General features: G+C 39.8%; 1 protein-coding gene across 3 annotated transcripts in view; it reads right to left on the bottom strand.

Moving 5' to 3' along the window:
* Vps13b (vacuolar protein sorting 13 homolog B) overlaps positions 1-19,113 on the bottom strand; it is a 736,334-nt gene that overhangs the window by 14,458 nt on the left and 702,763 nt on the right. For all 3 annotated transcript variants that reach the window (XM_076835849.2, XM_076835851.2, XM_076835850.2), the window contains 3 exons: positions 9,891-10,009; positions 5,246-6,051; positions 1,407-1,583 (listed from right to left, as the gene is read on the bottom strand). In XM_076835849.2, the coding sequence (XP_076691964.2) occupies positions 1,407-1,583; positions 5,246-6,051; positions 9,891-10,009 (1,102 nt within the window). The remainder of the gene's footprint in view (positions 1-1,406; positions 1,584-5,245; positions 6,052-9,890; positions 10,010-19,113) is intronic.

Raw genomic sequence — 19,113 nt, 5'->3', positions numbered from 1 at the left:
GGGAAACACTATAGTTTATCATTTGACATTCTGAGTAAATAATTACTGTGCCACAGAGAACACAGGCAATTTTAATATCCCAAATATTAACCCAAAACAAGTGAGAGCAGTGAAGGGAGCTTCACTCTGGTTGTCCTAAGAATGGCGACTTCAGCCTCTTGCTCAAAGAGTCCTAACCCCTCTAGCAAATGTGCATGTATCTCAACTAACTAACTGTAGGACAGGCTTCTAGTCTGGAGAAGACATGGCAGATGTCATTTTGCAGCCACATTTTTTCTAGTGATCTGAAAAGAAACACACATACACCAACGAACCAAACAGAATCTGCAGGAGAAAAAGAGTAAAAAGACATTTAGTGAGTAAGTTTGCCTCAATTATTGCAGAAGGTCAATTTATCAGGTGTTGGTTGTCATATTTTATAATTAGAGCAACAGAGATCACAGTGTCAGAAGAACTCCCCGACCCCACCAGGCTCATCTGGTGAGGGCAGCTCTGTTCCCAGGCCTCCCAAAGATCCTTGTGCCCGGCAGTGGTCCTCTTCACTGTCCAAGGAATTTGTTTTTATTGCTCTTGCTGTTTTCTTACCCACTACCTCGGGCCCCCGCTCTCAATGGATTTGGATTCTTATATTTCAAGTTCAAATCTTCTTTTGAGGCCTTCTAGAGACTTCCGCAACCTGCCTACTCATGACAGGGTTGTGGCACTGTCTATAGTAAAATGTCTTTTATGGGGAAGAAGGCCTTTGCCCTGTTTTCTCTGCCTCCTGCTGAGAAGAAAAGGGGACTCAGATGGCTCTTGTTAGTTCCCGAGCCACTGCCAACCTGACCAAAATATCATCAAGCAAACTCACGGATAAAACGAAAACACTCTCCTCTTTATGGTCAGCAGTCTGGCCCGTGTGCCCGGAAACTACTTGGGCCACAAGATGGCACTGTTTATGTATCATGCTGGAGAAAAGTTGGCTGCTTCGCCTCCAAATCGGCTTCCATGTCAAAATGCATCCATAACCTTAAGAAAGTTATGACAACTGTATCTACATTTAAAAAAAACACGATGAGGCAACACAGTGTAGGATTTCTGATGTTTAGCAGAAATCCTGAACACCTTTAATATTTCTGCATTCATCACACGGAATAACAGTTGAGCCAATCCTTGTTTTCCCAAAGGGAGGTTTAAGATTCTGAAGTTTCTGAAACATTTTCACACACTGCAGGCAAGCAGCGATCTGTTTAAAACCTAAGACATTATATATGAGCTTTGTTACAAATCCAGCATTTCACTGCAAGCTAACAAACCAAACAAGCTAGAGGCGATGTGAGCACATTTACACCTTCAACGTGGTCTTCACAAAAGTAGGATAAGGAAGGAATGAGACAAAGGCATTATCACAAGGAACTGAGAGCTACCTTTGGAAATGTGCTTCACGAATGATGTTGTCCCTCGGGAAACTCCACTCACGAAGGCTCCTGGGCCTCGGGTCAGTCCCTCATATGGAAGTCTGAAGAAGTCAGCGATCCCATTCCCCACGCTCCTCACCAAGCTCGCTGGGCTGCCAAGGATCTCCAGAGACCCCACCACCCAGCCTGCAACAGACCAAAGGAAGGGGTTACTGAAACCTCGACTACCGCACTTTCAACATTTGTGAAAAAGTGGCCCATTTCCCCAGCAATTCATTTTTCACACTAGAATTGAGAGTGTAATAAGCTTCTTTGGAGCAAAATATGGGAAATAACTCATTCACTGTGAATTCATAAATGGTGAACTTTCATACTTTATAAATCAAAGTGATCCTCTGGCAGCCTCACAAATGGCTTTAATATGACTTCCTTGCCTGAGCCTCCTGGACTCCTGTAAAAGGGATCCATGTGCAGGGGGCTCCCTCCAGCCGGCCTGCGCTCTGGGCTGCAGGTGCTCCCAGGCGGGGAAGTTCCTCCTGAACTGCACAGGGCAGGGGGAGAGGCCAGATGCTAAATGGGGTGCTGTAAAGGGGACACAAACTTTTGACAAGGATAGAGGAGTTATTTTTAATCTTTCCCAATCCTACCAAGTTGAGTGCTTCCCTTCAGAGCAGGGTTAGAGGCACACAAACATCTCCCCTTCAACCCCAGCTTTGGTTGTTTAAACATCAGCAACAGGGACATACTGATTAGGTTAGCAAGTGTTCCCAGTTGATGTCCCAGGGGGTAGTTTTGGATCCTGTTACCTTCTTAAGCTCAGCCTGGCCATGGCTGCCTCATGGGAATGAGGCTGTGGTGCAGGTCTGGCAGACACTGACCTTCCCCTTCTGCCTGGGGTGGGGATGCGGGACTCTGATCCCAGACAACTACAGGGCCAGGAGTGGGCCAAGGGCCAAGGGCCAAGGGGAGGCGGAATCTGAAAGGCACCTTCCTCCAGGAACATATTGCCAGCCCCCCAGGCTGGTGCTGGGCCCCTTTTGTGGGAAGGGTGTGGGATTAAAGAGCCACGTGGGAGTACCCTCCCTCAGCAGTGAGCCTTTGGAGGACAGCATTGTGACAGATCCTCAGTTAAGTAACAGGTCTGAGAGTATCTGGAAGGTATGAGTGGTGGAAGGCTATTCGTGGACCAGAGGTACATCTCAGTAGTAACTGCTTTGGCCAGAAAAGTGCAGAAAACTGCTTTGGCCAGAAAAGGATATTCCTTTTAATTATTTTCATCCAAAAGCAAACATTGTTGTCCCTTGGTATCCATAAAGCGTTGGTTTTAGGTCCCCCAAAGATAACAAGATGTTCAAGTTTCTTATATAAAATGGCATAATATTCACATGTAACCTGTACACATTATCCTGTAAACTTTAAATCAGATTTTAAAATCTGATTTTAATTTTAAATTTGATTTTAAACTTTAATCTAGATTGCTTATTAGACCTAATAATAAATGTAAAAGGTATGTCAAAGAGTAATGCCATATTTTATAGGAAATACTGATGAGGAAAAAGTATATACATGTTCAGTACAAGTACAATTCTTTTTTCAAATACTTTTGATTGGTAGTTGGTTGAATCTGAAGATGAAGAACGTGCAGATACAGAGGGCCCAGCTTATCTTTTGCTTAGTTGTTTGGAAATTTGGTTGACAAAGGGAGTCTGTCTGGCTTCCCATGAAAATGAGACTTGGAGGTAGACAGGGACCTCAGGAAATTCTCAAGCCCACATTCTTTCTTTCAAATAGGGTTACTCATTTCAAATTACCATTTACTTATTTTTAAAAACTCTTCAAATGACTCCACAAACTTCCCTAGAAATGAGGTCAGGGTGTTTTTTTACCACTGTGGCCAGGAACCTTCTCCTCTAGTCCAGTGGATGGAAGCTGACCCAAGTGAGATGCAATGTGCTCGCTCCCAGGCGAGCCCTGGCCCTGCTGGCCCAATCTCTTTAAGAATTCTCTACCTGGCCAGAGGCTTGGCACCTGGCCATCTGTCCATATCCTACTCCTTGGATCACTACTTGCTTTCAGATAATCCTCAATTGACCATAGATTTTTAGTGACAGAGTTTCCAACAGGCTCTAAAAATTTGGCTCTCTGTATTAGAATTTCTTGTCTTGGTATACAGTGAGATTGGGATAGCAAAAGGATTTTTAGTGGATTACAGAAACTACAAACAGAATGTTCTTGTGAAACCTCATTAAAAACAAAACGAAGAGATCACTTTTAGCACACAAGCTGCAAGGGCCATGGTTACTTGGGGCCACGGGTGGGGTTTCTCCTCCAGCTCATTAACAGATGGGTGCTTCCCGCACCTTGGCATCACCCAGTGACCACACAGAGTCTTACTCCTCCCCTGGCCTCAGATCAGAGCTCAGTAACCTACATGTCTGCTTCTCATGTTAAAAGAAAAGTTGCCTGAAAGGGTATGTTTCTGGAATGGTTTGTAAATATACCCATCTATTAAATTTGAAATGTTAACTGCTTATTTTTAAATGACTTCTTAGCAAGAGGAAAATATTTTCTTCATTGTTGTGCAAGCTCTCAAAACAACAGGTCTGGCAGGGCCCTCTCCCTGATCTTGTCGTTTTCTTTTATAAAGGAGTCTGGATAGCTCTCTTAACTCTAGGACTTTCATTGCAGGAAAATGTAATCTTACCAACATGGCTGGTTACTGGCATCTCACCAGTGATAACATGGTCCTTTTATTGCTACAATCTGATTCTTCCATGGGAATGCATTAACCAAGTACATGGTCACAAAGAGGGTAGGAGAGATGTTCTCTCCTTTGTCACTTTCAGAAAGTTAGACTTCTATGTTCTTTCCTGGAGAAGGCTGATGATGCCGACCTGGGATGGTGCTCTGCTTGAATTCCTGGGGCCATGAGGAGCCAGACTACCAAATAAACTACTTTAGAGTGAACTTGGCTCAGGAACACAGGCTTTGATGCTGATTACTATAAAGTATTCTGACACCACATGGTTCCCAACACTCAATCTTTGGTGAACAGTATTGCCCATATAAGATTTTCATACACATATCAAACCACTCCTTGCAGACTTTTCCAGCCAGACTGAAAAGGGAAGCCTTACCTCTCTCACTGAGCCCCTGAGAAACAGCAACCTCAGGCTTACAGGAGGCCACCTGCCTGGCACTAGAGGGTGGTCAGGATGAGCAATGGCCATTCCCCTTTTTGGAGTTGGGTCTATAGAGGGGCTGAGACACTGACAGCCTTCTCTTTGCAATCCGTCTAGACAGGCAGCATGGCACAGGGCAGGCAGGGGGCTCTTTGTGCATCTTAGCACAGAAATCCTCTGAATTTCTCACCTCCAGGTATTCATGAATAGAAATGAAGAAAACTAATCACCGAGTACTGGATTTATTTTAGGCCCAGGAGCAGAGGGCCTGGGCTAGTTTTCCTGGCTGCATTCCTGCTAAAAAGGGTCTTGTGACTGCATGTTGCTAAAAAGTGTTTGCTAAATTGAATTAAATTCTACATCATATAATAGCAAAAATATTACAGCCATTATTGCTTGAGTGTTCATTAAGTGCCAAGCCAAATGTTGGGTACTTTACATACTTTTATGTGGTCTTCACAAAAATCTTAAAACCCACTACATAGATGAGGACATTGAGACTTGGGGAGGGTCAATAACTTGCCCAAGGCCTTACATCTAAAAGCAGCAGAGTCTAGGTTTGGATGCATATTTAACTGCCCACATGTTCTACCTCTCACTGATTGCTCAACCACTACCCCAGAGCATGTCATTGTCATCACAGACCCTCATCTGCTGTGTCCTTACCTGCTCTAAAGAGGGCACCAGCAGCATAGTGCATTGCCAGGGCATGCACAAGCTGTCTTGCAGTGGTGAAGATGGGTCCTCTTTCAAACACGGAGAAGGAGAGTGGAGTGTGGTCAGAGGCTATGTACAGCTTGAGAGATGCGTGGATGCTGACAAGCAGATTCACTGGCTGGATCACCAGTCTCCGTAACTTCACTGGATTCACCAAAGCCCTGGCGTGTTGTCTCACCTGCAGAGGTAGCACCTGCTTTCCCCCAGAGAGCTGTGGAGGGTGACCAGCCAGCCTGCTGTGAGGAAGGTAAGTATCAAACAAGGTTTTGATGTAGTATACAAATGTGTCTTCCACATATAATCGGGCAGGTTTCAATTCAAAGCTGAACTCGTTGACATCCAGTGGGACACTCTTGCCCTCAGTTAAGGTGACGCGGAGCTTGATAAAGCAGTTCTCCTTGTATTCTTCCAGATCTCTGCTGGAGGCAAGGAGACTCTGCCCTTTGGAACACTGAGTAGGTTCTGTTTTTTCTTCCTGGCAGATCAAGACAGCAAAGTGGAAGTTGGACTTGTTATAGAGCTGGTTGTCCAACTGCAGATCCCCACAATACACCTCCACACAGTGAAGCTGAAAGAGAGCGGCAGCAGGCTCCTCCCCCGGAAGAATGCCAGCCACAGGGGCCATGTGCAGAAAAACATTGTCCAGTGTGAGCCTCAGGAGTTCAGATGATGCTCTGTGGTGGGTGAGGTCATCCGACACTGCCAGGCTCAACTGGGTGATGAACATTCTAAAGGTAATGGTCTTCTCCAGAGTTCTAGAGGAGAAAGAATAAAGGACATTAGTCCCCTTTTCTTTCTTTCATGTTTCTTTTTAAATGATAGTGCCTTATTAAACAACTCCTGATGGGACATCAGATTCTCATAAGAAACAAACAAGAACTCAACTTTCAGTACATCGTGTCTGGACAGAGCCAGCCACAGTCGAACAGTATTGGGAAATGTTCCCAATGGGATTATTACAAGTTCCTGTCATGTTTCTGTGTGTGTTTCCCTTATCAACACCAGATTTTCCTCCCAAGTCCCTCTAGTTTTTGTGCACTAATTCTCTGTCATGATGATCACAAGGCACAAAGATAAATAAAATAACTAAGACCCTTTAAGTTGAAAATGCAAGGCTAGCAGAAGAAAGTTCAACAAGAAGTCTACCTCTAACTGCCCCTGCCAGCGCCCTTCCCCTGCTTGCTTTCTGGAAGGGAACCATTTGTGCTTCTTCTGGAGGGCCCTCCAAGTGCAGCATGACCCTCTGCACTCACCTGTTCAAGGCCATCACTCCAGTGACACAGCCCTGTCCTACAACATCTTTTCCATAGATAATAGAAGCTTATCAGTATGTGGTTATTTCTCTTCTCTTAGAAAACTCCTCTACCACTCACTTTTATGACCCCTTTTATACAAAGACTCCAAAGCGTTTCCTATATGCACTCTTTCCTATTCCTCTCCTTGCTTTCTCTCTAAAGCTTGCTACAGGTAGTCTTTTGTCCCCACCAGTTGGACAGAACAACTCTTGTCAAGGCCTCCAGTGACCTTCATTTGGCTAAAGCAAATGATAGACTTTCAGTTGTGTGCTTATGCAAGTTGCTAATGGTATCTGACACTGTTGGTAACTCCCTCCTCCTAGACACACTTTCTTTGCATATATTTTCTCAGATCTTCTCCTTCTCTGTTTACTCCTCCTCAGTCAGCTGTGCAAATCTTTTCCCAGTTCTTTTAAAGTGATGGCGCTCAGCTCACAATCCTCTTCTCTTCCCCACCTCCGCTGACCTCCTTGGGGAGTTTATGACTAATCTCATGACTTGAAATACCACTCATATGCTGCTGCCAAGAGCTCCTCCTGAAACTCCAATCCTGTATATTTAATAGCCTATCCATATAGTGGTTTAGATAGCTGAATGATATTCAACTTGTCCTATCTGTAATCAAACTCCTGATCTTATCCCTCAACCTACACACAGTCTTTCCCATCTTAGTCAATGGTAACCACATCCTACCAGCTGTTCAGACCAAAAAGTTTCGAGACATCCTGGATATTATGGCTTGGATCTGGAATCTTGCCCCCAAATTGGTCCCCAGTATGGCAAACACTTTTGGGCAAATAAACATTATATTATTGTTTAAATACTATAAAATGGAACTTTTAGGCAATGATTGGATCCTTAGGGCTTTGACACCATAAGTGGATCAATCCATTTGGTAGATTAGTAATTTAAATGTACTAACTAGGAGGTAATAAAATACTATAGACAGGTAGGGCCTATAAACCTACAAACAAGTTATATTTATTTTCTGTACCTCCCCATTCTAAACCTATGAGAATATAATCTCAAATGCAGGGGTTTTGGTCTTTTTATTAATTGATGATCCTTAACCCTTGAACAGCAACTGTCATCCAGAAGACACTTAAAAATATTTGTTGAATAAATGAATCAAGTAAGTGTAAGTAGTTAATTGGACTGTTTTTATTTCTACCTCCAAATATATAGGTTGTAGTTATTGTTATTAATATTTATGCTGTAAATAAAATGTCTCTAAAACTGCTGTGTAGGTTTGAAATGTGGGCTATACAATTAAAAATTCTTTTTAAAAACACTTTTGGGCAAATAAACATTCTAATATTGTTTGAAATACTATAAATTCAAATCAGCAGCATCCAAACTAATGAGTTCTTAGCCATCATGAGAAGTGCAGAACTTTTTTTATAAAAAAGGGCTTTAAATGAAAGTGTGCAAGTTAACGTTATTACTTTACATTCTAATTTAAATTAATTTTATGATGATAAAATAAATAAATGCTATTACAGAAAATTAAAATACAGAATTTATTAAATAACTTACAACCCCACATACATTAACAATTTTGATTATTTCTTTTTCTTTCAGTCTTGTTTCAATTTTTATTTTATATATCTATATAAAAATATGAAAATATGTGTATATACATAATATATGTATGTGTGTCTATATGTACAGATAACACATAACCAGGATATTTAATATTATGTTTAGCCTGCTTTACTTTTGGTTATATTATATATATTATAATATATATTTTGATTATATTATGTGTATATATATTATATATAACCAAAAGTAAAGCATTATCTAGTTCATTAAAATTCTATAACACTTATTTTTTGTGATGTACCATTTGTGGTACATTTATGTATCATCTATTTCCCTACTGATGGGCATTTGTACCCTGAATATTTTGCCATTATATTTAGCAATATAATAAACAACTCTCTGTTTATCTTTCCCCACTTCTTTATATCCTTAACACTTAAAAGTGCAATTTTTAAGACAAAGGCATTTTAAAACTCAATATATATTGCTAAAGTGCTTTCCAGGAAATGACACCAATTTACATTTCCTCCAGGCTTATGGATTATCATTGGATCACCATTGTTAATTTGATAAATAATATCTTATTTAAGCTTCTATTCCTTTGATTACTTATATTTCCTCCTCTCAGATTTAGATTTTCTGCTCATATCTTTGGCCTTTAATTAAATTTTTGAAAGAAGGGGTTATCTTTGTATTATTCCTCTTGAGGTATATGAGTTCTTTGACTTATTTTTAAAATTTTGGGGATATTATATGGCTTGGAATCAAACCAAGGGGTGCTCAACCAGTAAGCACATTCTCAGGCCTCCCCCACACCCTTTAAAATTTTTTTTTATTTACAGACAGGGTCTTGCTAAGTTACTAAGGGCTTTGCTAAGTTGCTGAGGCTAGCTTTAAACTCACGATCCTCCTGCCTCAGCCTCCGGAGCCCCTGGGATTACAGGCATGTGCCACCATACCTCGCTTGAGTTTAGGATATCAATCCTTTGCCTATTTCATGTTTTTAAAACCTGATGGCAACACTCAGGTCAAAACTGTGGCTCTAAGAGGTATATTTATTTATTTACTTGTGTGTGTTTTAAATGGATATCCTAAACACATTGAAAGAGAAAAAAGAAACAAACTGAAATAACTCTTGAATATATTACTTTACAAACATACCTTTACTCTAATGGTTAAAAAACTAGAAGTGGGGGCTGGGGTTGTGGCTCAGTGGTACAGCACTCACCTAGCACGTGCGAGCCCCTGGGTTTGATCCTCAGTACCAATAAAAATAAACAAATGAAATAAAGGTATTGTGTCCAACTAAAAATAAATATTAAAAAAAACAACTAGAAGAGGCCAATATTGAACCTTATAACTGTATGGTTGTTCTTACTATTTTTTTAAATTTTAATTTGTGGTATATTTACATTTGATGTAGCTCTACTTGCTAAGGCTGATTACTAAGCTGTCATGTGAACATGGAAACGTTAACTTATATTTCACACTAACAATAATGGTATAATTCTGAGACACATGTCTCAGTTTGTAAATTAGTTTGTTATACTAACTGGAAGGAGGACCCAAGAATGATATTGCTACCTATTATAGAGACTGAGTGCTAATTACTATTTCTAACTTATACATTACACAAAAATTAATCCAAAGTTTTCAGAGTATATGGGGATGAGAAGGAATGGTTAAATAACAGGTTTACAACTTTATAAAGGGAAAGCTTACTGTTCTATTACTAGGAAAATTATGAGGCCTACCTGTTGGTGTTGGTTAAAATAGATCCTGCTTTTCCTTCTGGGGCCACAGTGATGAAGACTGTGCCACACTGATGGAAAACATCCACATACACATAGCCAAAGCCAGTGAGGAACACAACCTGCAAAAAGGAATATTCAGAATCTGATTAAAAAGAAGTAAGAACACTACTGAAATGGCTGACTTCAAATGTCTCAAGTTCTGATTAAATACCACAGACACTTCCTGGTTATATTTCTTTATATTCATGTGTACAGGCAATTCAGCTGACTTGAAATGAAAACAAAAATCAATTCCAGATTTTTCAATATCCAGCTGTAAGGATCACAGAAAAAAAAAATGACGGATGATGGGGCATGAGTGTCTTCATTCTCTGCTTCTTTGGATTTGGCAAATAACCCTGTATGAGCTGGAGTGCAGCCATGGGGCCAGCTTTGTGAACACATATGAATCTCTTTGGAAAAAACCCCGAGACTCTGGACTTGAAATGCAATGTGCAAAACATTTTCAGGCACGTGAGTGTTCACTTACTACTACAGGAGTGAGTGCCCTTCCTTGCTGGGCACAAACAGCATCCCCTAAGACACCAACAAGACAATTCATAACCCCGCCCCCTGAAGTACTCAAATAACTTGTAGAAAGAATTTTAGATAAGTCAATTTGTTTAGAGTCAAAATGAATTTTTCTATCATGAGAAGGTGGACCTAAAAAAAGTTCTATCTCAGAAGCCAGGTACCAGGCCAGCAGAACTGATGTCCTTTCAGTATTAAATACCAATGTTGCCTAAATGGATAAATATTTGAAAACAGAACAGAACTATGTGAAAAACAACTCCAAGAACATCATGTTCACAGCCAGGATTACCTGAGGGTTGGGGCAAGAACTTCTTTGTGCTTGGGAATGTTGGTTCTGATGATTTGCAATATCAATTTAGTTCAAAACTAGGCCATTTATGAATGTTAGGATAGCAAATAAAGGAAGAAAGACTGACAATTCCTGGATGAAGGAACAAAGCTAGTGCTTGCTTGACAAGTAATGAACCTATTCTAATTCTGCACACATGAAGCAATACTGGAGAGAGTATACACAAGACCACAGACTTACACTTGGAAGCAGAAACTTAGTATGCTCTTTACCTATTTGATTCTTGAGAATTCTGTATTCTAGTTACCATATCTCTTGTCCTAAGACTTGATTCTTTGCTATCTTGCTTCTTATATTTCACACTAACAATAATGGTATAAATCTTTATGAATTTAAGAGAGTGTCTATGGAAAAATTATACCCTTAATCTGATTCCATTTGTCAGTTTAACATTAAAATTTTTAGCAGTGAATGTGATGTTTGGAAACAACTTCAGGGTGACTGGGCTTCTTTCTTCTTTCTTGACTCCCTCAGAAATCCTGCCCATATTCAGCATCCAAGGGACCTGGATGCCATTTCTGCCTCTTCCTTTTATTCCTCCCCTACAGCCCAGGTGTTATCAGATCTTCCAGCTCTGCCAGGCTACTGTTCTAACGTAAACCTTGTCTGACATTCATCATTCCTAGTGCCTAGAATATGCTTTCCCCCATACAAGTCCTGTGTATCTTTCACATGCAGTTTAAAGAATTCCTATTCCATGAAGCACTTCTTTAATCTTTCTATTCCCTTCCTCAGTTGACACCTGTACCTAAGTCTAGAAGCACTTAAACCATATTTCTACTTGATCATGAATTTTATTGTTTGAATATTAGTTACTTGTTTTGTGTACCTGACTCAATCACTACATTATAAACTTCTTACAGCAAAATGAGTCAATTTGTTGTATCTATATTCTCCATAGACACATTTTCCAAATGCATTGTTTTCCAAAAATACCTGTTTTAAAATATTCTGTATTCTGAATTTCCTCTATTTGTTCTAGGTAAGAAATGAACTTGACTATGATAAAACTTGAAATTAAAATGGCTCAGCTCATGAATCTAAAACAAAATGGATACTCTTTGAGAAACATTCCTAATTATATAGTCATCCTTTTTAACATCATCTTCGGGCATTTAGAGTCATCTTCAGGTATTATAAAATGAGAACATGTAACTGTTCTAAGATAATAAAGACAAGGCAAGTTGATGAATTCTGTTAACTGCTAGAGAGATTCAAAAGCAAGCAAATTAGCTTAAGCTTTTAAGGTACTTTTTCTTCTGGCCAAAAACCTGGACTCTGGAGAGAGATTTTGCTAGGTGTTCCTTGTCCCCACAATGAGAATGGATGAAACAAACTTGAATCCATGGCTTCTCTCCTTGTCTCCTTTCTCATGTGGAGCAACTCACAACTTGAAGCCTTTGCATAGTGCAGTTGTAGTGATTAGGAAACTACGTACCTAAGAGAAATTAGGCATATGTACCCTGACTCCGGAAATGTAAAGGAACTCTTTGCTTTGGTCTGATGGTTTGATTATTCAGTCATTTCACTAATTCCCTGACAAACACCTAAACAGTACCCACAAAGAATCAGTTACCAGAAAAGTCATACGCTCAGGTTGCTCACAGCCTAGGTGGCAAAAAAGCCAAGTGCATAGATAAGGAGATGAGAACTGCCAGCTCCAGGGCAGAGGTGCCTGCGGAGCTTTCCCCTCTTAGGCACTGATCATATGTGCTCCACAAAGGCAAAGGTTTTATGTCCCTTTTCTTCAGTGCTTATACCAATGCCTGGTCCTTGGATGATTTGACTGGATATCTCTGAAGGTGGTTCCTGAGGTATGACTTCTAGTGGCACCCATGTCCAGTTCCCTCCTCTTAAAGCCACAAAGCTGAATTGTACTTCCTGCCCTTGCTGTTTGGTTTGGCCATGTGACTAGTTTGGCCATTGTGCTAAAGGTAGCATTGTGCATAGAAGAACGATCTGTCTCCTGCTGCTGCAAAGACTGAATAAAGGGGTTCTGTTTCAGGTCAGTGAGAGGCCACTACCTATTACTGAAAATAGAGTTTCACTGGACAGAACTATGCTCAATTTGTTTATATACTGCTTCTATTTAATAAAGGAGCCGAGAAGTTGCAGTAGAGACTATATGGCCTGCAAAGCTTAAAGTACTGTCCAGTTGAAAAAAAAATGCCTGCAGAATCCTGCTCTGATAGTTGTGGTAGACTGTTACATAATCAATGAGTTGTACATCCCAGAATCTATGCCCTTGTGTAGTCCCTTCCTATACTGACACTGGGTTTGGCTCTGACTTTCTTTGGCTAACATGACATCAACAAAAGGGAAGCTTGAAAAAGCTTGTTTACTGGAATCTGCCTTCCTGATGCCATGTAAGGAAACTGGTCTAGTCTCTTCGTGGAGGAAAGACCACGTGGTGAGAAAGCTGCCCAGAGTTTGCAGCTGAGGTTCTCCTCCAAACCCTGCAACTCCCCTTCTAAATGCAGCTGCAAGTGTGATCCAGGCTCACCGTGCAGGAAACTCAGTCAACTGCCAGAATCATTTTTTTTTTTTAAGCCAGTAGGTTTGGGGTTGACTTGTTATAATGTTGCAGATGCAAGATGATGGAGTCTTTATCAACCTGGATCCCTGAGTGACCATGTAGAACAGAGCCCCTTTATGACAGATACTGGCATGTAGCATGACAAGAAGTAAACCCAGGATTACAACAGGCAATATGACCTAGTTTATATACTAATGTAGATACTTGTAAATAGAAAAGGGTTCTAGCAAAAACCAAAAATATTGTGCCCTGGATTAGTGGTCAGGCATTAAAATTAGGCATTTGAAAGCTACAAAAATAGGGATTCATTTTGAAATGTCCAAGCATCTAGGTAAAGCAGTTGCCTGAGGCTACTTGAGAGGTGGATCATAAACCTAATAAATTTGTAGCTCTAGAAGATGAGGTTCAGTAGTATATGTTCGCTGCTGTTGGCTTCCAGCAATGTAATCACAAAGAGATGAGCTCAGGACAGAAATGGCCAGGTTGCAAACAGAAATGAAAGAGAATAGAGAGAGTCTAGAAATTCTAGACCTTGCAAAGTTAGAAAGGTTTTAAACCTGCTATGGTCTGAATGTGTTCCTTCTATATTCATATATGGAAATCCTAATCTCCCCACAGATGACACTATTAGGCAGGGATCAGTGCCCTTATAAAGGGGACCCATGAAAGCCTCTCCCTTCTACTATTGTGAGGTTACAGTGAGAAGTGGCTATCTATGAACCAGAAGTGAGGCCTCATCAGATACCTCATCAATCTGCATGTACCTTGATCTTGGGCTTCCAGAACATTGAGAAAAAAATTTTGTTGTTTATAAGCTACGCAGTCTATGGTATTTTGTCATACTAGCTCAAACAGGTGAAGGGAAAAACCCCAAACATAACAAATAAAATCAGAAAGCCCTTGAACGTGAAGGCATTAGGACTCATCACAAACATCACACTCACTGCTAAAAATTTTAATGTTAAACTGACAAATGGAATCAGATTAAGGGTATAATTTTTTCCATAGAAGCTCTCTTAAATTCATAAAAAGGTAAGGAAGCAAGACAGCAAAGAATCAAGTCTTAGAAAGGACAAGAGATATGGTAACTAGAATACGGAATTCTCAAGAATCAAATAGGTAAGGAGTACACAGAGTTTGTGAGAGATTACTATGGTCCAATATACTCATGAACCTAGATTGATAGAGACTGATTATGTGAGGCTGAAGACAAGCTTCACATGGCTCAGGAAGATCCCTCCTAGAGAGTGGATCCAGGAATCTGAACAACATTGGTAAGAGTACTCTCAGGAGTAGAAATAAGGGGTTGGGGCTGTAGCTCAGTGGTACAGTGCCTGCCTAGCACGTGTGAGACACTGGGCTCAATCTTCAGTACCGCATAAAAATAAATAAAGGTATTATATGTCCATCTACAACTAAAAAAAATATTTTTTTTAAAAAAAGAGTAGAAATAAGGGCTGTCAAAGAAGGTTTCTTGCTTCCAGGGTATAAACCCTATTCAGAAATGTACCTGGAAAAATTTCAGAATTGCTATTGGCAAGAGGCTTACATATGTCTCATTCTTCCTGGTTTCAAATTGGAGATATGCTATGAAACAGGAGGGCAAGGCAGATCAGTTCAGATGTCTGTAGATCAAAAAGAATCATATCTAGACTGAACATCTCTCAGAAGTACTGGACTTTAAGTGTGATGTAGTGACTGCCTATAATCTTGGAAGAATAGATATTTGTTTGTTCTATATGTGGGAAAAGAATGAACTAAATGAATAACGGTCAAGAGGATTTGCTGTTGTTGTTGTTTTTCATTATCATGAAACAACCTAGCCAGGCCTGAATCATGCGGTCATGTTTACTTTCGCTACTAGTATATGGGGCAGGGAAGGCTCTAGGCAATATATACTAACATACTTGCTGCCTTAACCACAAAACAGACCTGGGGAGTCTCTGAGCTTTGCTATTTGAATCTGTGTTAAAGAACTCTGATCAGTAAAGCTCTCTCTTACTTAATGTGGATATAAGAATATCATTCAAGGCCTAGGTCCTGCCTTCCTCTTAGCACATCATCTTCCAATATAATCACAAAGAAGATACACTTAAATAAAACTTGTGCTTTACTATGTACTCAGTTAAAAATTTAAAAATCATTTTAAAAATGATTTTTAAAAATTTATATCTAAGACAATAAAAAAATTATACCAACTTAATTTTTTACTTAGTGAAATTTAATTTTACTAAGTAAAAAAGTTATGCAGAGATAGAAAATAAAGGGAATATGGAATATGGAAAATATTTTTAAAAGTCTATTTTCCACCTTGCTGGCATTTTCCCCCCAATAGGCTATATGTGAAGATATAGGGATAAATTAAAAGGGAGTTATAAAACTCTCAGCCAAGTTAAACAATAGTTATCCTGGTTATTAAAATCTTCAGTTTTCATGAATTCTCTCTTCAACTGGGCTCCAATTCCTATGATTGGTACATCTCACTGGGCCTCTTTCCTTTGCTTCCACTTGACTCATTCTCTGCCCTACCTCAAAGTTTTACTTCCTTTCTTAGAAAGTCTGAGAGTTTAGCCATCTCTCTCTCTTACCTCTAGCCTTTTCTAGCTACCTTTCCACAACCAAAATTGTTCATCCACCTGGTTTTGTAAAGATCATTTCCTCCCCTCATGGAATTCTACTTAGTCTTAAAAATGATAAAAGATGATCATTTCCTCTCCTGCTTTTGCACCTTCAAGCTTTAGTGGCATAATACATGTGCTGTGAATTGATTTGTCTAAAATGATCTGAAGATACATTAACTAGGCATTTTTCTTGTTTAGCTGAGTTTTAGCTAAAACTTTTTTTCATTAAAAACAAACAATAATGAGAAAACCCAAACTCTACCTCTTATTTTGTGAAGGAGTAAATTAAAACTCTACTACTTACATGTCCATGGAAGTAGTTTGTAAGAGGCAAACCATGTTTGCAACTAGGCAAACCATGATATGCAAGACTGCTCGACTTCTTAGTCTTTGAAGAAAGGGAACTAGAGATTTCCATGTATGCTAAGTAATTGACATGTGGTCTGTTTTAAGTGGTCTGGAAGACTGGAGAGCCTTCTCTGAGCTGGACTCCATGTTTTAGGAATCTCTTTGGGAGCAGTTATGAACACTGACTTAAGGGTAGAGACATCCTTTAAGCTGCTATTCCTAAAATCTGAGATGAAACAAAGGCCTGAAAAAGAGAGAAGGTACCAAATTCCAGAGACATGTCTGAGTGACTGGATGTGTGAAGGAAGGAAGAAAAAGGAAGGCACTGGGATATAGTGGGGAGAAGCCAGGTTTAGAAGCCAGGCCATCCTGGGTTTGAATCCCAGGTTGAGTTACACTGTGCAAAAATCACCTCTAGGAGTTTCAGATAGCATCAAACTTTAATGGGATGTAACAGGGACTAATGCAAATACTTTTAGAGTTCTTGAGAAAAAAAACAGCAATTCAGTACTAGTTTATATCAATATTACTTAAGGCTTTTGTACTGGCTTGTGATCTGGGAAATGATCATCTTGGTTTTTGACACATTAGTGTGAGATGCTTGAAGATCAGTGGGTAGCTGAAACACAGATTTGCAGTTTAGGACACAGATTTGGAGTTTAGGAGGGATATGAGGGAGATTTTATATATATGTAGGTCTGGGAGTGATGGGTGATAGATAGTAGCTAGACCTATGAGATGAATTATATCTTCCAGAAAGGAAAAGAAGGGAGATGAATTTCTAAGATGATTAAAGTAGAAAATGTTAGATAAGGAAGAAAAGAAAAAAGTAGATATTCTGGATATAATTTTTTTCTCCGTATACTTTTTGAAAAACATTTTAGAGGAACCCCATTCTGGAGAATCTGTGGAGCAGTTGTGACTTAGCCAGAACAAACTATAAGCACACAAAAGACTCTAGACCCGGGGACTAGGCAGGCTTTCAGAAATGGGTGCCAACTTGCTGCTCTCTGTTCTGGCCTGGATGTGTGGGGTGGTAAAGGGAGGTAAGAGAAGTAAGCAAGAAATCAAAATACCTTCACTACAGATTTTCTAAATCAGAACCTCACTTGGATTGACAACCTTTTATTTTTTCTATATACAAATCCCTGGGTGGAGGTAGATGTATCTCTGAAAACTACCACCTGTTACTTTAAGCATCTGTGCCTGGGTTCACCTCTGTGTGATGTTTACTTGATGGCTGATCACTCTTTTGAGTTCTGGTTCATCAAAGAACTTAGCAAAGTACCTCATGACATTCTTACAGATAAGATACTACACATTATAGTTTAAAAGTACTTTTAGGTGTATTTTCTAAAAACTGTGGGCTAGATGATGTAGTTTGGCGTGTTACTGGCTGACTGGAGGGAAGTCTCCAGTGAGCCTCCACAGTATACTGTAGGCTTTGGACTTGTCCTGCTCAACATATTTACTATGACTTGGATGAACATGAAGAATGCTTACTTACCACATCTATAGCTGACATAAAGCTACCATGGATACCTAATATGTTAGATGACAGCATCTCAATTTTTTTTTAATGGTAATTTCAACAAGCTGGACTAGGCCAATAGCAACAAGACTTAATTTATTGGGGATAAATGTAAAGTCCTGTCATTGAGTTCAAAAAGTCAACTATATAGCAAGTCATACGATAAAGACTTGGGGGATGTGGTTGACCACAAGTTCAATAATAACAAACAGTCTGAACTTGTTAATAAAAAGTGAAGTCAATCTTCTACTTTATTAATGGAAGCACAGGGAGGTAATAGCTGGTTAGACCACATTTGGAATACTGCATGTAATTCCGGCTGCCAGATTTTTAAGAGGGAACATAACACACTGGTGTGTTCAGACAAGGGTAACTGGTGATGGGTCTGGAAATCACATTTCCTAAAGGAGTGACTCAAGGAACCAGAAATGTTTGGCCTGGATAAGGGAACACTTAGAGAAGACGTTGAAGCCTCCCTCAAAAAATTACAGTGTGGCTGTACTGAAACAACCCTAGAGGGCAAAACAAAGATGAATGAGTGGATGCTATTGAGGGAGTTTTCAGTTGGATTAGGAAGAAAGTTTCTTATAGTCAACACTGGACGAAGCCATGACTATGACAATGGGACCTTCTAAAATGTCATGCAGGCACTCTTACACTGGGTAAAGGGGTAATTAGAAAGTGTTCTCTAACCTGTGCTTTGATGAGCTTTCAGGCAGCAGTATCTTCAGTCAGCAGGACTAGAGAGGACGGCCAGTGGTGACCTCAGTTTGGTATAGAAAAGAAACAGCTTTGGGAGATCCATGAGCAGAGCCTGGTGCCAGCCTGATCCTGCTCAGCTATAAGTTACCTTGCTGATTATTCTTTAAACCTCAAACCTCTCATCAGTAAATAAACATAAACATTATTGTCCTTTACAGGATGTATTTAGTTAAGTCCTTAAAGATAGGGATAATGCCTTATTTAAAGCAAAGGGTTTGGTACTTGATAGACCCTCAATAAAATTTTTTGAACAAATGACAGAATACGGACTGTGTGGGAGAGCACTTGAATGGCAGAGAACCATATAACACAAACTGTAACTCTATGACATTTCCCCTCTCAAACATAAACAATTTGAGACTAGCAGTGACCCTGACCCCACACTAAATACTTCCCTTAAGAGCTAAAGATCATGAGAATTCACTTGATCCTTTTAGGATCAAGGAAATTCACCTGCAAAGGGATAATTTGGAAGGGAGGTGGTTTTCAGACTAAGCATTCTA

This window comes from Callospermophilus lateralis, chromosome 16 (genome assembly GCF_048772815.1).
Source record: "Callospermophilus lateralis isolate mCalLat2 chromosome 16, mCalLat2.hap1, whole genome shotgun sequence".
Taxonomy (NCBI): domain Eukaryota; kingdom Metazoa; phylum Chordata; class Mammalia; order Rodentia; family Sciuridae; genus Callospermophilus; species Callospermophilus lateralis.
This window is presented reverse-complemented; position numbering and strand designations above follow the sequence as displayed.